Here is a 23,169-nt window from a genome sequence, read left to right as displayed (position 1 = left end):
TATCACACTTGTACATGAACACCATAATTTCTTGCAATATTTGAAAGTCTAAATTAAAATTCCTGATAGATGAATACATTCAGTGTAGTGGTTACGACATCACTTGGGACACTGACATCCAGTATCGGAGTGCCTGGCTTTGAGTCTCCTCTCCTCTCCTGACTGCGGCTTCCCACGAATGCACACCCCAAAAGGCAGCAGATGACGGCTTTAGAAGTTGGGCTCCGGCCACCTACATGGGAGACCTGGCTGGCATTCTCAGCTCCCGGCTTTGGCCTGGCCAGTCCTGGCTGCTGTGGGCATTTAGGGAGTGAATCAGTGGATAGAACCTCTCTCTATCAAATAAATTAAGTAATTAAAAATGTAAAAATATTCAACGCTCTGCATTTTTCTCTAGAGAGTGAGTCTCTACCAAAGGTTCTCAATTGTCTTTGACCTTCACATTATTTTCATGATAATGTACAGTCCTAAGGAAGGAAAAAAGACCAAAGGTTTTCTGTTCCCCAAAATCAAAGTTCTCCTTCCACTCTCAGCAAAGCCTGGTATGTAGAGACTGGCTGCTAGCCAAAGAGCTTACACGTGTGCATGCAAGCTTATACCTGTCTAATTAGAGACTATGCAAAGATAAATCCTGTCACTGTGTGGCTTGTGAGAAGAATCTTCCTGTGCTACACCTTTGTTTTAAGATAAGAATGATACCTTTGGAAAACTCAGTGATAGCAGCACCCTTAAAATGGCCAAAAAGGAGGAAAATATTCCACGAATGTTTATTACAAATGTAAACAGTTAAATAACATTCTGGAAGTACAAAAGAAATGTAGCTTACTTGGAAGATGTTACACCTCCACACAATTATGCATGACTTTCAAAATGTTTTTGAACCAAAATAAACTCATCTTTTAATGCCATTTCCCACAAGCTTTTTGAAGTACCCTTCTATTCTTCCAAAAGTGAAAAAAGAGTGTCCAATGCTATTCCATTCCTGACGTTAAAACCCTGTGAGAGTGTTAGCACAGGTGCAGAGCAGGACTTCCTAACTCCTAGTACCTCAAGAGGCATAATTTGCCTTTCTCCGCAGGTCCCAACCTAGGAAACTTGCCCCTTTACTTTTTTTTTTTTTTTTTAAACAGGCAGAGTGGACAGTGAGAGAGAGAGAGAGAAAGGTCTTCCTTTGCCGTTGGTTCACCCTCCAATGGCCACCGCAGCCGGCGCACCGTGCTGATCCGATGGCAGGAACCAGGTACTTTTCCTGGTCTCCCATGGGGTGCAGGTGGCCATCCTCCACTGCACTCCCTGGCCACAGCAGAGAGCTGGCCTGGAAGAGGGGCAACCGGGACAGAATCCAGCGCCCCGACCAGGACTAGAACCTGGCGTCCTGGCGCCGCAAGGCGGAGGATTAGCCTAGTGAGCCGCGGCGCCAGCCGCCCCTTTACTTTTTGTTCTTTGGTCTCCATCAACCTCCACACTCACTTGCTCATCTTTATGAAGATATTTCAGTCCTAGTAGGGACGTTTAATTCTTGTTTCTAGTCTCTTTGGATCGGCAGAATAAGGTCAACATCCACACCCAAGTTGAGGGTTCCAGGGACATTAACTTTTATGCCAATCAATAATTCTTACAGCAAAATAGATTAGCTGGAACGGATATTACTTAAATCCATAGCAACCAGGCTGGCGTTTTCTATGTATCTTTAAAGAATAGAAGTAAAAAGGGATTCGGGGTGTGTGTGTGTGTGTGTGTGTGTGTGTGTGTGTGACCAGGGTAGCAGCTATCTCAGGAGGTACTAGTTCGCAGTTACATCCAGTCCCGGAGATGGCTGCAGACAGAGCTTCATTTCTTTGAACGTATGTGAGTCAGTACTTTATTTTCATTTCTGCACACAAACATGCAGTAACTTCTTGTGGTGCCTGTGGGGTGTACATATCCGTATTCACCGACGTTAAGTGAAACTGGGCCCAGGATATGTAGTCATGAATACCCTTCAGATGCACACATCGGATTGAAGCGTCCCTGAGGAACCAGGTATTCTGTAACCGACCAAGGGGAATCTGGGCGCAGAAACATTGGTACTTCCCCGTTTCATCGGTCCTAAAACCAGAGGTCTGGCGTACCGACCCTCAGCACCCCCTCCAGCGTTTCCAGCAGCCGCTCTGGAATCCCGGTTTGGAATTGCCACCCAAAGAAAACAGTATAGCAACGAACGGAAGGAACCACCGGGCTCCAGGGAGGGGTGGCGCCGACGGCTTTCTTACAACCACTAAGTAACTTCGCAGAAGAGTTAAAATTTCCAGAGCTAAGCACTTGCGTTCTACCTCCACCAGCCTCTGGATTCACAATCCAGACCGCTTCTCGATCCTTCCACGGCACCGTCCAAGCCAGAAGACAGCTCTGCAACCCCTCTTAGTGGTGCGTCTCCGTTCCCTTCCCCAAATCCCTGTAGTAAGTAGCCTTCCCTGGCCGCCCAACGCAGCTGCTTCTCGGATCTGGGGAGCCGGCCCCGCCCCCGCTGCCCTCCTCCCCAGTACCTGCACCCACAAGTTCCAGCGAGAATGTTCCAAGGGGGAGACAGGTGCAACTGGCTTCAGCGCCCAAAGACGTTCTCGTGGCGCCTTTACGCGCAGGGCGAATCGCTCCCTCCCGGCCCGGGGCAGGTGAAGGTCCCGTCCGCAGACGGCCCGCTGCCCGGGCCTGCTCAGGCGCTCTCTGCCGCTGCCCCGCGCCCCACTCTGCGCAAAGTGTGGCCGTGCCAGCCACGCAACTGTCCAGACTTGGGACGCCTGGCAGCAGCGACCGTCTCGTCCCCAGTCTGCCACTCGGAGCCAGCCCCGCAGCCCCCACTTCCTCCGGGTTGCCCGGAACCCTGAGCCAAAGGCGGGCGTCTTCACGCCCAACTCGGGAGCCTCTGAGGTGTCCCGCGTGGGGAGGCGCGCGGATGGGGAAGGGCGCCGCGGGGACCGCCCCGAATCCTCGCAGCCGGCCGCGCCGTGGGAGGCGGCCGTGGGGGCGGGCTGGGCGGGGGCGGAGCAGTCGCCAGCCGCCGCCTCCGCGTCCTCCTCCCGCGGCTGCCGCCTCCGCTGGGCTGAGCAGCCGGGCGTCCGCGGCGCCGGCTCGGGGCTGCGGGATGGGGACTTAGCGCCACGGCGGCGGCAGTGGCCGCAGCGCAACCAGCCGCCGCCCCCGGGCCGGTCCCGCCGGGAGCGCCGGGCGCGGCCAGCCCGCCCCGAGGCCAGGCCCGCGGGCGGCGGCGGCGGCAGCAGAGCTGGGCAGGTGGATGCGGCTGGAAGATGGCGCCCTCGGGCCCGGGCAGCGTCAGGCGGCGGTGCCGGCGGGTGCTGTACTGGATCCCGGTGGTGTTCATCAGCCTCCTCCTGGGCTGGTCCTACTACGCCTACGCCATCCAGCTCTGCCTAGGTGAGTATGTGCCGCGCTCGGCCCTGCGCCGGAGAGCGGGCGGACGCCCGTCCTGTCCGCAGCCCCGGCTCACCCCGCACCCGGCTCGCCACTCGCCCGACAGCGACAGTCCCGGGACGCGGGGGGCCCGGCGCGCTCAGCAGCGTGTCCACTCGCCCTGCCCGGGAGACTCCTGGGCGCCCAGGGGCGCTGCCCTCTCTCCACGTCTCCGCCGGCGCCGCGGCCGTAGCCAACCTCCCAGCCGCCTGCTTCCCCGCGCACCCCCTTGCCCTCGCCTCTCAACTCGCAGGTGACAGTGTCACCTCCACGGCGCGCGCTCGCACCCCCATGCCTGCCACTAGCCAGCCACACCCCCTGGCCAGCGGGACGGCACCCAGGACGGCGGAGCGCTCCGCTGCCAGTAGCCTCCGCCGAGAGGTGGAGCCGGGGACGCTGCGCTGAAGGCTGGAGCGCTCACGGCTGGGCCCAGGATCCGAGCTGCGCCAGACCCGCGCCGGGGAGGCCGGCCTCGGCCTCGGGTGGCAGGGCTGACTCCCTCTCTGGTGGTCCTGAATCCACTTTGTAAAGATTTGTGGCAGGGCCAGGCGCGTGTTTTGATGCCTTTTTGAAGATTGCCAATTGGGCACTTTCTAGTGGAAAAGGGGTGGAGGGGGTGTGTGAGCCGCTGGGAGAGGGTTTTGGAAGACATATGCAATACACAAAACAAGAATTTAGATGTTAGAATGATAGGGTGAAAAAAGAGGTTGATCTTCGGGCTTTTTTTTACATGCAGAGAGCTGCGTGGCAGAGGTCCAAGTTCGAGACTCCTGAATGGAGAGTACTGTACTTTGAATGCCGAAGATTTAACCACAACCACAGCAAAATGATTATGTACAAGTAGGGAATACAGTTTTGTTGCTTAATGTAAGCTGGCTTCTGTCCTCAGAGGCTTGTTGACAACTGGTTTGGGTAACCAGACAAAAACCACGACAGCACAGGATGACCTTTTTGCACTGACTTATGAGTGCTTTCTCTTTGGCCTTCCACCTAACAAAGTGTCTGTGTTCTGGCTGTTAGCAAATACCAGCCTTGAGTGGGACAAGGAAAAAGATTAAATAATGGCCTCTTTAGTTGAATCTTCATAACATAAGCATTTTTAAAGCTTCAGAATTCAGATAATCTTGTCTGAAGCCATCTTACGTCCAAACGTTGCCTTTTGTGAATGAATAATAGTGTCAGAATAATATGCAAAACTAATAAATGATGTAATTTTTAAAAGAAGTGACTTTCCATTTCATATTTTTATAGTTTTAAAATTTGCTTTTATTGCTGTGTTTATTAGACTTAGAAACAATCTTTTAATCAAAAGAAGTGAGACTTTTTTAAAAAATAAAAGATTGAATTGTGCGGACATCTTCATGACAGTGCAACTATATATGTGATGTTCAAACCATCTAAAATGTAGACAGGAATGTATATGACGAAACGTGTAATTTTGTATTTAATATTAAAATACCTATTGAGATATACTGTAATAGTATGTAACTGTTTGGAATCATTGTTTCATTCCTTTGACCTCTTGAAAACAATGAACAGTATCAGTTAATGTATCTGGTACAAAGGAGGGAAGTTCTAGAAGGTGTTTATCATCAAAATAGGCAGCTTATTCTCCTGTGTTATCACATTAGGTTAAGAAGCTTAGCCTAGTACAGTGTCTCACGTCCATGGGGGAGGGGGTGTTAATGGCAGGGAGAACTCTTCTTTTCTGCACCTGTCTGGGATACTACATAAGAGTATTGTGTGGGGTAGGTGAGGATGGAGAAGGAGATAAATGAAGAATTGCTGTTGTATCTGGATCATATATATGAGATGTATATGTATAAATATATATCTATGTGCTTTTTGTAAGTTAAGCCAACTCTAAAGTACACATGAAATCCACATCAGTGTTTTAGTAGGTGGCGATTTGTCTAAGAGGGCTAATGAGTCTTACTAAATTGCCTGAATGATGTGGCCCGTTATTGATTGTTTACCTGGTGATCGTAAATGAGGTCTTCCATCACTTCTTGTCATGGTGTCCCTGGCCTGGCACAGTGCCTACCAAGTTGAAAGCAGTCAATCAATGGTCTTGAATAAACAAATAAATGATTCAGAGGCACTATCTCTTATGTTGTCAGAAGTTGTTTTAAAGTTTATATTGCTGTGGAAAGAAAAAGATAAATAATCATTACGGAAGGTCTGTATCCTACAGTCTAGACCACAGAGAAAGTTATAGATGAATTGGATTCTGGAGACGCAAATCAGAGGTGCTGAGCTGCAAAAGCTTCGCATGGCCTTGGTGGGGTGGGGAATTTAACTGGACACCTTCTTTCTAGGTGCTGGGAAAGATGGTGACCAGGGTGGCAGGCATACAAAAACCAGCCTCCGCTCGTTTTCATAAACAGAGCAAATGGGAACGCCATCCCCCGCTCCCCACTCCCAGCATTAATTGCATCTCAGACAGCTCTACCCTTTATGGATTCTTTTTCTCTTAGAAGTTGCTATTTACAATCAGATTTTCCAGATTTCTCCTATGAATCCTTGGCCAGGGTTCTGACCAAAGAGAGTGTGGGGGTTGAGGTGTGAGAATTAGGGTAGGTTACAAACAGGATAGAGCAAGCGAGGTGGATTTATCCTGGTCCCCCCTCCACATCTGCTGTCAGTCAGGGATGACCCTGAATATAAATTACTCTATGCCCTCTGCTGTTTAGGAGTAGTGCTTATCCTGGTATCCTTGGAAACTGAGGATAATGAGTCTCATTACAGTTCGTTTCTATATTTAACAACATGAATGTATGTGGCTTTCTAGGCACTTTTTCAGTTAGCATAATTTTTGCTTAGTGTTTGTATTTTATAAACCAACTCCTTCCTCTTTTTGCAATATAAGTACAAGGTCACTTCAGAAAGTTTTTGGATAATGGTATTAAAACAGAAGTTTTTTAAGTTGTAAAAAAAGAGTTTGAAATCCGTGTCTAGTTTTTTCATAATCATTTTTCATAGCTCTTTGAAGACCCCTCATCTACATGGATTTCAAGAAAGTTTTGCACCAAAATAAGTTTATTTTTTCCATCTTACACACTTTTTGAAAAACCATTGTATATATATTATATATATAAAATATGAAATATACATATATTGTATGAGAGTCAGGTGTTTCAGATATGCCTGCTTCCTATTCTGCCAAAGAAAAAATCAGATGGGACTGCTGTGCTTGTGGCCATTTGGAATACGTCTATCCAGTTTGCCGATTAACTAGACTCCCTTATTCATATTATTCCTTCCCCCTGTAGTTTCCCTCATCACTCCTCTTTGCCTTTAGCCCTCTCTCCATGACTGGTCCTTTGGGTCTTACTTGTTTTCATCATAATTATTAGAAAACTCATTTCCCATAAAGTAAGTAAATTCAGATTATAAAATATGGGGGCAGGTGTTGTGGCACTGCCGGTTAAGCTACTGCCCACATCCCATATCCAGTGCTGGTTTGAGTCCCACCTCTTTGGCTTCTGATCCAACTTCCTCCTTACATGCTTGGGAGACAGTAGCTGATGGCTTAAGTACTTTGGTTCCTGTCACCTACATGGGAGACCCAGATAGAGTTCCTAGCTCCTGTCTTTGGCCTGGCCCAACCCTGGCAATGGTAGGCATTTGGAAAGTGAACTACTAGATGGAAGGTCTTTCCATCTCTTTCTCTCACTCTCACTCTCACTCTCTCACTCCCACTCTGCCTTTCAAATAAATAAGTAATGAGAGGGTACTCTGCAGCTTCAGATATACTTGATTCAGTGGACAAACTGAGTGTGGTTTTGTATATTTTACAGATACACTATGGTAGGTGTCATTAATTTTGCTTATTGAAGAAGATAACTGAAATTTTTCCTTTCAAGTGCCAGCATTTAAAATTGTTATAACTATTTTATACCTCTTTTATTTTTTTTAAATTTCAAACATCCAAAAAGTTTCAAGAATACTCAAGAAAGTTCCATACACCTTTGTTTAACTACTTTGGGTTCCATGTTTCTAAAATATATTTCTTTCCTGCTCTCCTCTGAGGCAGGTGCTATGAGACATTTGTTATGTTGTGCACTGACTAAGTGGTTCTGCATCTGTAGTTTTGCTAAAGTAATTCAAGATTAAAATATGTAGAGATCATGCGTGCCAGCCTCCTTCTGCATTTTAGATGCAGAAGCTAAATGCTGAACACTTGCAACAAATTCTGTGTCCTTTCTGCAGGTTACTCAGTAGAGGTGTCAGCTGTGACTTTCCTTGTTGTGGTGCAAAGGTTAAGATGTCTCCCCTCAACTCCAAACCCCTCACCAAATCCCCCTAGGTCAACGAAGTGTAGACCAAGTCTGTATGAGTTTGTTGTTGTTGTTTAATAAAGGTTAACAGAGCTCTAGAAGTAAGTAAACAGCCTTTCCACAATTATTTCAGAGTTTTAGAAGGCTTTATAGTTTGGCTCAGATAGTGATTATTTTGGCTTTGTGGGCTGTATGATCTCTGTGGCAACTGCTCATCTCTGCTGTTGCAGAGAGCAGCCATAGAGAAAACTTTAACAAATGGGCTGGGATGTGCTGTAATAAACTTTATCAGCAGTTGTTGGCAGGCCACAATTGGTCCTTGCACAACAGTTTGCTGACCTTAGGAGAATGATGTTAGGCTATTAGAATATTGCTTTACTCACAGTCTTATGGTCCTTCTGAATAAATATCCCTCTGCAATCATTGCAATTCACCGTATTCTATAGTGGCTGCTGAAGATGTCTAAGAGTTAAAAGAATTAGTCCATGCACTTAGGGATCAGTTTGAAGGATACACAATCATATTTTTGCTTTTTTTAAGCAAATAAAACATCCCTAAGGGTAAAAGGTATAAAACTTCAGACTTCTATGAAACTATAATCTTTTTTTTTTTTTTTTTTTTTTTTGGACAGGCAGAGTTAGACAGTGAGAGAGACAGAGAGAAAGGTCTTCCTCCTGTTGGTTCACCCCCAAAATGGCCGCTGCAGCTGGCGCACTGTGCTGATCTGAAGCCAGGAGCCAGGTGCTTCCTCCTGGTATCCCATGCGGGTGCAGGGCCCAAGCACTTCGGCCATCTTCCACTGCCTTCCCTGGCCACAGCAGAGAGCTGGACTGAACAGGAGCAACTGGGACAAAATCCGGTGCCCCAACCGGGACTAGAACCTGGGGTGCTGGCGCCGCAGGCAGAGGATTAGCCAAGTGAGCCATGGCACCGGCTGAAACTATAATCTTTTAATTCAAGGCTACTGCAAGTTTCAGGATGGAGACTTAGGGGGCTCTAAATTGTATTTTGTCATGAAGTAAATTTGAAACACATGGAAAAAGAAATGTATCTTTTTTGTTGGTGAACCAGTACTTTATTATTTTTTAAAAGATTTTTTTTTTAATTTATTTGTAAATCAGAGTTACACAGCAAGAGAAGGAGAGGCAGAGAGAGAGGGAGAGAGGTCTTCCATCTGCTGGTTCACTCCCCAAATGGCCGCAATGGCCAGAGCTGGGCCAATCTGAAGCCAGGAGCCAGGAGCTTCTTCTAGGTCTTCCACATGGGTGCAGGGGCCCACGGACTTGGGCCACCTTCTACTGCTTTCCCAGGCCATAACAGAGAGCTGGATCCGAAGTGAAGCAGCCCAGACTCGAACCGGCGCCTACATAGGATACCGGCACTGCAGGCAGCGGCTTTACCCACCATGCCACAGCACCCACCCCGGTAAACTATCACTTTAACAACTGTGTTGTCTCAGTCTGCTTCTAGCTTCCTGCTAGTGCACACCCTGAGAGGTGGCAAGTGATGGCTCAAATACTTGGGTCATGCCACCCATGAAGGAGACCCAGCCTTGGCTATTGTGGTTATTTAGAGAGAGAACCAGTAGAAGGAAGAGCCCTCTATCTCTGAGTCTGTCTCTCTCTGTTTATACCCCAAACAAAAGGAAGAAAAGAAAAGAAAAAAACTACGTAGGAAATTAAAGCATTGTGTTAAAAAAAAAGTACACAGATCATCTTGGGAACACAAATGTTGCTGTGTAAGTTTTAAAATAGTTTGAAATGAAATAGAAGGAACATCTATAGAAACCTGATGCATACAAAGCATTTAATGCACTTTAGAAATTGTTTCTTATTGAAAATAATGTTGCAAAATATATTAGTTCTGTGGTTTTTCTTGATACTAACTACTTGAAGATTTGAAATTACTGGCGTACCTCCTGTTATCACATCCCACTTTGTTATGCTCCACAGCTGGCTGCCTTTTTTTTACACATGGAAGGTTTGTGGCAACCCTGAGTCAGGCAAGTCTGTCCATGCCAATTTGCCTACAGCGTGTGCTCACTTTGTGTCAGTGTTGCATTTCGTGCTCACTTTGTGTCAGGGTTGCATTTAGGTAATTCTGTCTTATTTTAAATTTTTGTGTTGTGATGATACCTGTGATGGTGATCTCTGATAAGTGATCTTTACTCTTGTAATTACCACATGCTCCCAATTTAGCTGAGGAACTTAACCAGTAAATGTATGTGACCACTCCATGGGCCATTGTTCTCAGCCTTCTCTCTTTCCTCCAGCCTCCCTATTCCCCAAGGCACAGCAATATTAAAATTAAGCCTGTTAATTACCCTACAGTGGCCTCTAAGTGTTTAAATGAAAGGAAGAGTCACATGTCCCTCACTTTAAATCAAAAGCCAGAAATGATTAAACTCATGACAAAGGCATGTTGAAAGCTGAGATAGACCAAAAGCTAGGCCTCCTGTGTCTGTGAGCCAGTGTGAATGCAAACTAAAATTTGTGCAGGATGTTACTGCAGTGAACACACAAATAATAAAGCAAATAGCCTTATTGTTGATATGAAGAAAGTGTTAGTGGTCTGAATAGAAGATCGAATCAGCCACAGCATTCCCTTGAGCAAAAGCCTATGCCAGAATGAGGCCCTGGCTCTCTTCAGTTCTGTGAGTGCTGAGAGAAGCGAGGGAGTGGCAGAACAGAGGTTGGAAGCTGGAAAGGTTGGTTCAGGAGGTTTATGGAAAGAAACCAAATCCGTAACAGCAAATGCAAGGTGACTAGAATGCAGCAAGTTATCTAGAAGACCTGGTTAAGATTACTACACTAAACAGCAGATTTTCAGTGTGGACAAAATCACTTTAATTTGCAAGATGTCATCTGCTGAGGAGAAGTCCTTGGCTGGCTTCAAAAGAAAAGCTGACTGCCTTGTTAGGGGCTTGTGCAGATAGTGACTTCAAGTTGAAGCCAATGCTCGTTTATCGTTCTGAACACCCTAGGAATTAGACCAAATTCACTCTGCCTGTGTTCCCTAAGTGGAATAACAGCTTGGATGACAGCACATCTTTTTGCAATGTGGTTTATTGAATATTTTAAGCCCATAAGATCTGCTAAGAACAAAAGGTTTTTTCCATATTATATTGCCCATTGGTAATGTACCTGGTGACCGAAAGCTCTGGTGGAGATACACAACAAGATTAATGTTTTCTCTTTTTTGAAGATTTATTTATTTACTTGACAGAGTTACAGAGAGAGAGAGACAGGGAGGGGTGTTCCATCCTCTGGTTCGCTCCCCAAATGGCTGTAATGGCTGGAGCTGGGCAGATCCAAAGCCAGGAGCCAGGAGCTTCCTCCAGGTCTCCCACGTGGGTTCAGGTGCCGAAGCACTTATGTCATCCTCCACTGCTTTCTCAGGCCATCAGCAGGGAGCTGGATCTAAATGGAGCAGCCAGAACTTTAACCTGCAGTGCCCATATGGGATGCCAGCGCCAAAGGAGGATGATTAACCTACTATGTCGTAGTGCTGGCCTGATTAATGTTGCTTTCATGGCTGCTAACACAATATCCATTCTGCAAGCCAGGGATCAGTGGATGGCTTTCTTACTGTTTAAGATATACATTTTGTAAGACCATAGCTGCCATAGATAGTGATTCCTCTGATGGGTCTGGACAATATAAATCGAAAACTTCTGGAAGAGATTCACATTCTAGATTTCACTAAGAATATTTGTAAATCATGGGAAGAGGTCAAAATATCAACATTATCAGGAGTTTGAAAGAAGTTGATTCTAACCTTCAAAAGGTTAAAAGGTTTAAGAGTTCAGTGGAGGAAGTAATGTCAGATGTGGTGGATGTAGCAAAAGAACTAGAATGAAAAGTGAAGCCTAAAGATGTTACTGAATTGGTGCAATTTTTTGATCAAGATTTAATGGATGAGGAATTACTTCTTAAAGATGACCATAGTTGATTCTGGATGTGAAATCTCCTTCTGGTGAAGATGCTGTGAGCATTGCTGAAATAACAACCAAGAATTTGTTGCCACAGATCTCGTGCTGCAGGGAAATCTTTGTTTGGAGGGAAGACTAAATCAATGATGTGAACTTCATTTGTGTCTTATTTTAAGAAATTGCCACAATCACCGCAACCATCAACAGTTACCATCATGGCCAGTCAGTAGCTGTCTATATCAAGGCAAGATCCTTGTGACTGGCTGAAGGTGCCAATGATTGTTCACATTTTTAGCAATAAAGTATTTACTAATAATTTAAAATATACTATGTATATTTTAAGACCGTAAGACCGGTGCTATTTTATACTTCATAAGATTATAGTGCAAGTCATATTTGCATTTGAAAACAACAAAATATATGTGATTTTATTTACTTTAATATGTTTATTATGGTGGTCAGGAACCAGCCCCCCAGTATACCTGTGTGTGAATAGAGGTATGAAAACTCAACGTTTCTTTAAATAGAAAATTCATATATATTATGTATGATACAAATTTTTATCTGTGCTACCATTCACCTTTAATATAAGTGGTTCTGGGACAGTATCAAGGAAGGGAGATCAAGACTACTTACTGCTTTCTTGGTTCCATTTAGTGTGTCAGAGAGTTCTTTTTCTTTTGATGTACTGGGTGATGCAGCACAACCATTTGCTATTAAATCCTATTAGACATACCATACGTAAAGCAGTTAGTACCATGTGCACATGTAGTATACAGTAAGTGTAGAGTGAATTAGTCATTGTGAGTTTTTACTAGATTTATTCAATCCATTTTGGGGATGAGAACATCAAATTGTACAATGTAAATAAATTAAGAATAGTAGGGTTTAGGAGTCAAAGCTCAATTTAAACCAACCTTTCTTGCAGAAAATTTTCTTTCAAATGCTATGTCATCCTTGCCATAAAATACTTACATGACTATTTCCAGCCCCTAAACATAAGCTAAAGGGATGGTTTTGCAAATGAAGGTAATTTCCCCCAGAGAAGGTTACAGGAGATAGCTTCTCAAGGGTTTGGATGTGGTTCATTCAAAAGCATTTATTGAACGCTTCTTATGTGCAAGGCATTTCCTCCTTAGAAATGATTTAGAGGAAAACTTAATAGAGATCTTTTCCCAGCCAAGGAAAAAATTGTCTCCAGGAAAGAAAACACAATCAGAATCCCCTGATGAGCATGGGTGTGGGGAGAGAGGTTATTAGGGTTCAGAATGTGTGCATAGGGAAGCAGAAATGGAAAATGAAGTACCCCACTCCTAAAAACCTGTGAATTGGTTGCTAGACAAATGTAAAAAGGTGATCAATAGACCAGATTAAAAGAGCTTATGGGAAATACTTAAGTCATAATGAATTTCAAATCATATCATAAATCTTACCACAGAGAAATACCTCAGAGTAGGAGTACGACCAGCAAGCTCCCTCATTTTTTAACTTTTTTTTTTTTTTTAACTTATGGATAGGTCACTGTCACTGTGCTCCCACCTCAGGGCCTGTGTTGTGGCTAGGTGGGGGAAACTGGACATGGATCTTCATGCTTGCAGTTCAGTCAATCCATGAGAAGGCTAAAGGATCCAGCTTGTAAAATGGACAGAGACCAAGCGAAGGTGAGGGAAGCAGAGCTGATGTCGTATCAGAAGGATGATGGAACCAGTGCTGTGGTATAGCAGATAAAACCGCCACCTGCTGTGCCAGCATCCCATATGGGCTCCAGTTTGAGTTCTGGCTGATCTACTTCTGATCCATCTCTCTGCTATGGCCTGGGAAAGCAGTGGAGGATGGCCCAAGTCCTTGTGCCCCTGCACCCATGTGGAAGACCCGAAAGAAGCTCCTGGCTCCTGGCTTTGTATCAGCCCAGCTCTAGCCATTGCAGCCATTTGGGGAGTGAACCAGGGGATGGAGGACTTCTCTCTCTCTATTTGTCTCTGCCTCTGTAACTCTGCCTTTAAAATAAATAAACAAATCTTTAAATAATAAAAAAAAAAAAAAGAAGAAGACTGGCCTTCTGAAGGAACAATTGACTGGGTGGCCAGCTGTCAGCGCCCTGGCACCACCACAGCCCCATACAACTTTGTAGACATGATTCTGGCAGAACTGACATATTTGTGTCTGCATACAGGCAGTAGGGTTCAGCAAGCACAGGTAGTTAATCTTTTTTAGCTTCCACAGTGAGAAATACTAGGATGACTGAAAAAGACAAATAAAAAGACAAAAGTATCCCAGAAATCAATGTGTGTGGGGATAAGGTTGTCAGTGAAATGGTTCTCACTTTTTTTTTGGGGGGGGGGGAGGGTTCTCTCTATTTTCCATCTTGATGGAAAACTTGTGATTTTTCTTCTCAGAAATATAGAACCATAGCTTACATTTCGTAATTGACACTGCTGATTTCATGTTGTGTCACATCTCCCTGTCTTCTTTTCTCCAGGGATGGGTGGGTTCCCTCTATCTGTGATGACTATGGAAATGCTGTGTCATTTAACTTGCAAAATGGCAGATTTGAATGTGGCATAGGTTCTTTTTTTTTAACTTTTATTTAATGAATATAAATTTCCAAAGTACAGAATATGGATTACAATGGCTTCCCCCCCATAACGTCCCTCCAACCCCCAACCCTCCCCTTATCCACTCCCTCTCCCCTTCCATTCACATCAAGATTCATTTTCGATTCTCTTTATATACAGAAGATCAGTTTAGCATACATTAAGTAAAGATTTCAACAGTTTGCTCCCACACAGAAACATAAAGTGAAAAATACTGTTTGAGTACTAGTTATAGCATTAAATCTCAATGTACAGCACACTAAGGACAAAGATCCTACATGAGGAGTAAGTGCACAGTGACTCCTGTTGATGACTTAACAAATTGACACTCTTGTTTATGGCATCAGTAATCAACCTAGGCTCTTGTGATGAGCTGCCAAGGCTATGGAAGCCCCCTGAGTTCACTGACTCTGATCATAGTTAGACAAGGCCATGGTCAAAGTGGAAGTTCTCTCCTCCCTTCAGAGAAAGGTACCTCCTTCTTTGATGACCCGTTCTTTTCACTGGGATCTCACTTGCGGAGATCTTTCATTTAGGTTTTTTTTTTCTTCCCCCAGTGTCTTGGCTTTCCAGTGGCATAGGTTCTTAATGCTGTCTGCTGGGATAGCAGGATTCCAGAAGATCATTACAAAGACAGTAATATATGGGGTTCTGTTGTACATATTATCAGCTAGAAATAACACAGAGAATTAATCATAAAAGGTCAATGTGACTGAGTGAAGATTTTAATGGTCCATTAGAAAATTATTGAAAAAAATTTCTTCTAATTCTATTAAGGGAATTTTATGTAATATCTTGATTGTTAATCAAATGCTGAGTGTGGAAAGGGGGAACTCAGTAGGGGAAGATTAATGCCCTTGATTTTTTTTTTTGAAGATTTTCTTTATTTTGGGCTGTGCTCTGGCATAGCGGGTCACTTTAGTGCCAGCATCCCACATGGGTGCTGGTTCACGTACCAGCTACTTCACTTCTAATCTAGCTCCCTGCTAATGTGCCTGGGAAAGCAGCAGAAGATGGTCCAAGTCCTTGGGTCCTTTATCCACATGGGACACCTGGAAGAAGTTCCTGTCTCCTGGCTTCTGATTGGTCCACCCTCCACGGCTGTGGCCATTTGAGGACTGAACCAGCAGATGGAAAATTTCTCTCTCTTTCTCTCTCTCTGCCTTTCAAGCAAATACATTTTATTTGTTTTGAAATAAAATGAAATTTGTTTGAAAGACAGAGTTGCAGAGAGAGAGAGAAAATGTATCCATCTGCTGTTTTCCTTCTTGGTCTCTCATGTGGGTGCCAGAACTCTGGCCAACTGATGATGCTTCCCAGGCACATTAACAGGGAACTGTTATGCTTGGAAGTGAAGCATCCAGGATTCAAACTGGTGCTTATATGGGATGCGGCTTAACCCATTGCTTCCTGATTCGGTCTCCCCATGTCCTTGATTTCGTAAGAAGCATTTGATATCCAAGGAGAAACCAATTGTGACTGCTTGAGAATTTTCCTTTCAGAATTATAATATCACATTTTTATAACATGTATGGAGCATTTTTCCAATCTGACTTTTCACGTGACTGTGACTTTTCAACTTAAATATTAGTATCTACAGTGTTACAAAAATCCATTATTATTTGGGAAATTCTCATGAGCAAAAACCTGCTACATTTATCATCTTTGCACTTCTCTCTACTCTAAAAGCACACTTGATTCTAGTTCATTTCAGATGTCTTTTTAACTGTGGTTTTAAACACAAATCAAGTGTTTTTATCCATAGCTGGGTTTGATTTCTTCACCATTGTTCTTCCATGGTGTCTTGAAATTTCCCCTCATGTGAAATGCACCAGTAAACCTTTCTGCTATAGTTAATGTGACTTCTGCAGATTATTAAACAGTGTTGCCACCATAGAAGAGCAGAATGGTTCAGAGGGCTGGACCAAGAAAACACACACAAAAACAACAGACAAAACCCTTTTTCCTCTAAGTCTTTCAAAAACAAATGTCCAAAGAGTGAAATAGTTTTGAGGTAGTTGTCCATTTCTCATGGCCCTATTAGAGTAGATGTACAGAAATCCTTTGAAAAAGAAGTTCAAGTACACCTAAGAACCTCATAAAATGATTTGATTATAAATCGCTGAACTTTGGAAAGCCAGAAATCATTGTCATGATTGCCTTTTTGTGTGTCTGTGTACAGATATTAAATTTCTGTCTTGGTGTTACTGCATTATATACAAAAATGGGTTTTCATCATAATTGAAGGGTCTGTATAGAAAGACATGACTTACACCAAACTGAATTGTGCCCTGAACTCTTGGAGGGGGGCCCATGTATCCCAGCAAATGGTTAAGTAGCTGAATCTGAAGTGTGGCCCTCCACCTGGTGTAGCATTGTGAGGGGTGGTCTGGTTCACACGTACAGTTCACACCAGGCGTGCTTCAGTGGGGCAGGCAGCCTGCGGCAAAGCAGCTAGCTCGAGCTGTAAGCACTCCTGCTGCCGTTTACCCAGAGTCGATTTCAACTATGAGCCTTAAGCTGAAAGTCTTAAGTTTGCTTCACATTCCAGGGACTAATTTGTGTAATCAAGCAGTGTTAAGTGGAAACCTCCATGTCACATGTATCAAGAAAAAAAGGGACTTACACATGACTCTTATTATCCAAGATGGTCAGTTAATGTGAAAAGACAAAGAGCAGAGTCTAGTCTGGCTCAGTCAGGGTTTTAATCATGAAAATTTTTTTAATGCAGCTTATTCCAGAACTTATATCTTAATTGTAGATACTTACATAAAGGATGCAATCCTTTAACAAATAATTACAAAATCCAAGAATTGAATTTCGACCATCCATAATTGTTGGATACCTTCTTAATTCATTAATTCAGAATATGAATTGCTCTTGGAGCTTACCTTCTGGTTGGGGGGAGGAGAACAAATGAACAAAATAAGTATGCTATTTGTTAGAGGGTCATTTATGTCAGGACCGAAAGCAAAAGGCATGGCAGAAAGGATTGTGAATACCAGGGAAAGGTTTGGATTTTAAATGCAATGGCCAGAAGGGAAGGGGCCTCATGTAGTTTAAGTGAAGAGGTGACAGAGCCAATGGATTTAATCATGCCAGTGTTGGGGAGAGTGCATCTCATGCAGAGGGAACAGTCTGTGTGAAAGCCCTAAGGCAGGAATCTGCCCAGCACTTTGGAGGGGAAGTGAGATGATTTTGGCTGAAGGGAGTAAGCAAGGAGAAGGTGTTACCAGTCGCAGAGGGGAGGGCAGTTGTGAGTGACTCTCGTGGGTTCTTTTCCTCGGCTTAGTATAGAAATAAAAAGCCAGGAAACAATTTGCAAAGAGGAAGAAACTTTTATGTGACAGAAAAGAAACTTTTATTTGATTGGCAAGTAAGAGAAAAAATGTCTGGTCCAAGAGGAGACCAGGTGGAGCGCCCAAGTGGAACACTGGCTTTGAGGAAGTATCCCAGGTTTTTAAGGCATTACTATCTGTTCATTGGGTTATCCTATTGGGGGTGCCCACTGGATGGGGGTGTCACATGTTTGTTTATTGGCTTGGGGCTCATGGAGATATCCGGGATCTCTTGGAAACCATTTCCTTAGGGTCTCCGACCCGCCCCCCATCCCCACCCCGCGCCTCTTCTGCTAGCTCTGGGTGCAAGATTGCAGCCACTCTGGAGGTGTGATTTAAGGTTGTACGGTCACACATGATAACCTGGATCACAGGAACCAGTCTGACTCTCCCCAGGGGCTCAGCCTCTTCCCCTGCCAGCTCTGAGTGAAAGATTGTACCCACCCCCAAGGCATGGTTTAAGGCTGCAAGGTCACACATGCTGCACAAGAAGCTATTACAGGGGGAGATGCCAGTTGGTTTGGAGACAGGCTTTCCAGCCACAGCTGTCAGCTTGCTTGTGAAGAACATTCTACCTATGTCTGAGGGGCCCACAGACCCCTAGCCCCGCTGGACAGCCTCAGAAGGGAAGTTGGTCACAAGATCAGAGAGGAGAGGAAAAGGTACACATCATGTAGGACCTTGTAGGCCATTGTGAAAACTTAGGCTTTATTTGGAGTAAGATTAACCCACTGCACAACCACTATATTCCTAAAGCTGTACCTATGAAATTTGTATTCATTAAATAAAAGCTTTCTTTAAAAAACAAAGACTCATTGCAGAGTGTTAAGTAGAATAAGGATGTGCTGTGGCTTAGTTTCAAAAAGATCATTTTGGCTGTTGTGGCATGTGGGTTTGGTAGAAACAATGGTGTGTCAGCCCATGGTGCAGGTATTGGAAAAGGTGAGAGATGGTCAGATTCTGGACTTTGTTTTTTTAAGATTTTATTTATCTATTTGAGAGGGAGAGACAGAAAGAAAGGTCTTCCATCTGCTGGTTCACTCCCCAAATGGCCACAATAGCTGGAGCTGGGCAGATCTGAAGTCAGGAACTGGGAGCTTCCTCTGGATCTCCCACACAGATGCAGGATCCTAAGCACTTGGGCTACCTTCCACTGCTTTCCCAGGCCATAACAGAGAGCTGGATTCAAAGAAGAGCATGCAGGACTTGAATTGGCACCCATATGGGATGTTGGCACCATGGGAGGAGGCTTAGCCTACTGCCTGGCAGCGTCATTCCCCTGGTTCTTGAGTTTTAAAGTAGTGACAACAGAATTTTTTGACAAATGTAAGTTTTAAAAGAAAAGGGTGGGGGCCAGCACTGTGGCGCAGCGAGTTAACACCCTGGCCTGAAGTGCTGGCATCCCGTATGGACGCCGGTTTGAGACCCGGCTGCTCCTCTTCAGATCCAGCTCTCTGCTGTGGCCTGGGAAAGCAGTAGAGGATAGTCCAAGTCCTTGGGATCCTGCACCCTGTGGGAGACCTGGAAGAAGCTCCTGACTCCTGGCTTCGGATCGGCACAGCTCCGGCCATGTGGCCAATTGGATAGTGAACCAGCAGATGGAAGACCTCTCTCTTTCTCTCTCTCTCTCTCTCTCTCTCTCTCTGCCGCTCCTCTCTCTGTGTAACTGACTTTCAAATAAATAAATTTTTTTTTTTTTTAAAAGAAAGGGGTGAAAAAATGACAGCAGTGTTCCTAGCTTGGAAGGCTAGAGCTCAATCAGCATGCAGCTGGTTATACGTAGAATAAAGGTGGCTGGGGCGGGCAGTGGCCTTAGATCGGTAATGGGCATGCTAACATTGAGATAGAGATGCCAAGTAAGCAGTTGCATATCCCAAAGTTCTCCAGAAAGTTAGTGGAAATTAGAATTAAAAGGTAAATTTTTGGGGTAGGAATTTTGCCTAGCAGTTAACAGGCTGGAATGCCGGCCTCCTACAACAGAGTGTCTGAGTTTGATACACGCCTCCAGCCCCTGACTCCAGCTTCCTGCTAATGCTGGAGTCCCTGCCACCCATGTAGGAGACTTGGATTGAATTCCTGGCTCCTGGTTTTAACTTGGCCTAGCATTTGAGGAGTGAACTGGTGAATAGGACCTCTCTCTTTCTCTCTGCCTCTCAAATAACAGCAGAAATTAAAAACAGGGTTGAAAAATAAGGGCTTTTTTTTTTGATGCAAACATATTTTGAAATCAGGCTTAGTTTTTTTCATGACAGGCATTTTCCATGAACTTTTTAAAGGCTCTGCATTTTAATTTGGCATCTGGGGAAGAGATCTGGAATGAAGTAATGTATTTAGCAGTCTTCAATATATGAATGGATTTAAAAACTCAAGGATGGATAGATTTGTTCTCCCAAGTGAGGGAGTGAATTGAGCAGAGAAGTGGGCCAAAACTGATCAATACTGAGAGTTCGAGATGAGTAGGAAATAGTAAAGACGGAGAAGGAAAAAGAAGAGCAGTGAAAGAAAATGGACAATTTCCTTTTTTTTTTTTTTTTTTTTTTTTTTTTTTGACAGGCAGAGTGGACAGTGAGAGAGACAGACAGAAAGGTCTTCCTTTGCCGTTGGTTCACCCTCCAATGGCCGCCGCGCTGATCCGATGGCAGGAGCCAGGTACTTCTCCTGGTCTCCCATGGGGTGCAGGGCCCAAGGACTCGGGCCATCCTCCACTGCACTCCCTGGCCACAGCAGAGAGCTGGCCTGGAAGAGGGGCAACCGGGACAGAATCTGGCGCCCAGACCGGGACTAGAACCCGGTGTGCCGGTGCCGCAAGGCGGAGGATTAGCCTAGTGAGCCGCAGCGCCGGCCCGAAAATGGACAATTTCTTGGTGTGTTGCAGCCTGTGGAGGAACAGGTATCTAGGAAGAGGGAAAAGTTAAGTTTGACAGAGGTGTTGTGGACAGTAACCATGTGTGGTTTATGCACCATAATAGCCCTGGTGCTGACATAAGGCTGATACGTGGTATCATTCCGTAGCAGGTGTCATGAAGGAATGAATGTCAGTCGAACATGTTTAGTTTGAGCCTCAGCAGAGTCAGCATCTAAAGCATCAAGGAAATTGAATCCTTCATGAGAAGATTGTTTGTTTTAGTTTTTTATTATTGAGTCATTGATGTTCATAAACAAGTTTGTAATGTTTTCACTGTTTTCAAAAATAACAAAAAAAAAACCTTTTCTGTATGGAATTTGAAATGCCATCACCTGTAATAAAGATTAAGTTGAAAAAATTAGCTGTAGAATTTACTTGAACATTTAAAAGGTAACAAATTATAACAAAAATTATCTTTATAGCCACCCATAAAATGAATAAGAACAATTTAGGATGTGTAAAATATTTACCCCAAATACTTATAAAATAACCACTAAAAAATAAAGTGAAATATATTTGCAAGAAGTGCTTGAACTTAGCATTGTACCATAGTCTGTTTTGGTAGTTTTCAGATAACTAAAAACATCCCCTTAGAGTGCTGAAATTGTTACCTACTTTAGATTTAAAAGACTGCAGCAAAGTGTGTTTCAACTCCTGTTTCCTCACCCCAGCCCTTTTCTAAAACTGAGTATGCAGAACATAATTTAACTCTGATCGAAGGCTGTCAATTTGAGACAGATACTTGTATCAAGCCAATATCCAAGACCCTAAGAGTCTTAAGGTTTTACACTCACAGTTTCCCTTACTTTCTAATGACTCAAAAAAGTTGAAGAGGAATGGAATTTGTCATTTTGCCTAGGCATGCTTTTGAATCTCAAACACCAAGAATCTGGAGAGACTCATGAATGAGCCACTTAACAAGTGGAAATGCCTAGCTAGGCAGCTGCATCTCAACAGCACTTTGTTTTTCTCTTTAGAGTTACTTTCTTACTGTGAAACAACAGCAAAAACTCTGCATTGAGGAAATGAACAGAGGTGAGGAAGAAAACTTTTGCTAAAGTAGAATGTTAATGTGTGGTTTGAGAATGGGCTGTGTATTAGATGATTTTTAAATTTTTTACTATAAAATATACATAACAAAATTGTACCATTTTTAAGCATACAGTTTAGTGGCATTAAGTACATTCAGAATACTATGCAACCATCACAACGATCAATCCTCACAACTCTTTTTATCTTTCAACTAAATCTTTGTACCCATTAAGCAATACCATCCCTTATCCCCCATCTCCCGGCAAATATTCTACATTCTGTCTCTTAAGAATCTGACTATTCTGTGTGTCTCATATAAGTGAAATTATACAATATTTATCCTTTTGTGTCAGAGTTCATCTATTTTGTAACACATGTCAGAATTTCATTTCTTGTTAAGGCTGAATAATATTCCATTGTATGTGTTTACCACATTGTGTCTATTTTATTGTGGGATGGAGGATGTCTCATCTGGATTTATTCTGAATTCTTGTCTTAGTGTGAGAAATAAATTCAAAGCACAGTCATAGGTAAAGTACAAGAATGGGAGCAGAGTTTATTTAAAGAGATTAAAGAAATAGTACACACTGAGACAGAAGTGTGGGCGGCTTCCCTTCATGAGGAGAGAGGAAGGTCTGCTGGCACTCTACTGCCTCTGCTGCTTCTCCTCCTCCTCTTTTTTTTTTTTTAAGATTCTATTTATTACTTGTAAATGGCTTAAAAAATAAAATTTTTAAAAAGATTCTATTTATTTACTTGAGAGGTAGAGTTACAGACAGAGAGAGGGAGAGACCGGGAAAAAGGTCTTCCATCTTCTGTTTCACTCCCCAAATGGCTACAGTGATTGGAGCTGAGCTGATCCGAAGCCAGGAGCCAGGAGCTTCTTCCAGGTCTCCCATGTGGGTGCAGGGGCCCAAGCATGTGGGCCATTTTCTACTGCTTTCCCAGGCCATAGCAGGTAGCTGGATGAGAAGTGGAGCAGCTGGAACTAGAACTGGTGCCCATATGGAATGACAGCACCACAGGCAAAGGCTTAACCCACCACACCACAGTGCAGGCCCCTGACCTGTTTCTGTACCCACTCAAGTTCACGCCACCCCTTTATGGGTATGAGGTAGTACCCTAATTGCATGTACAAATGGGTTGAGTTTAGGCAGGGTTCAGCGTGTATGTTGATCTCTGGGAAGATTTTCTGGTGTCTCCATGGGGAGCTCAGCGTATTTGTAGTCATCTTGGCTTCCTGTTCTTAGTGCAGGAGACTCAGCTGCATCAGGGGAAAGTGAGTATACTGAGCCCAGAAGAGGGTGGAGTTTTCGCTGTGTAGGCCTGTGGCAGGAAGACAGCTGGCAGCCTCTTACTTCTTTTGTTCATTAAACTTGCTTACTTCTTTCCCTAAATCAAGTCCTCCATCAGTAGTCATAGATTTGTTTCTTCTGTTTTGGCTATTGTGATAAACGTTACTGTGAACAGTGTGTATAAACAGTGTGCTCAAGACTCTGCTTAAATTCTTTGGAGTATGTACTTGAGGGTGGAATTGTTGGATCATGTATTAGTTCTGTGTTTAATTTTTTGAGGCTCACTCCTCTGGAGAAGGTGCTATTTGCTGGAAGTGTGATTCCAGAGAAGCCTATATATATCTTTA

General features: G+C 43.9%; 1 protein-coding gene across 4 annotated transcripts in view; it reads left to right on the top strand.

Annotated features, from left to right (window-relative positions):
* Nucleotides 1-3,124: 3,124 nt before the first annotated feature.
* Nucleotides 3,125-23,169, top strand: part of ZDHHC2 (zinc finger DHHC-type palmitoyltransferase 2) — a 91,056-nt gene continuing 71,011 nt past the window's right edge. For 2 of the 4 annotated variants that reach the window (XM_051842605.2, XM_051842603.2), the window contains exon 1: nucleotides 3,125-3,411. In XM_051842605.2, the coding sequence (XP_051698565.1) occupies nucleotides 3,272-3,411 (140 nt within the window). In that variant the 5' untranslated portion in view covers nucleotides 3,125-3,271. The remainder of the gene's footprint in view (nucleotides 3,412-23,169) is intronic. The other 2 variants (XM_051842604.2, XM_051842602.2) reach the window with 1 other exon arrangement.

This window comes from Oryctolagus cuniculus, chromosome 2, assembly GCF_964237555.1.
Source record: "Oryctolagus cuniculus chromosome 2, mOryCun1.1, whole genome shotgun sequence".
Classification (NCBI taxonomy): Eukaryota; Metazoa; Chordata; class Mammalia; order Lagomorpha; family Leporidae; genus Oryctolagus; species Oryctolagus cuniculus.
This window is presented reverse-complemented; position numbering and strand designations above follow the sequence as displayed.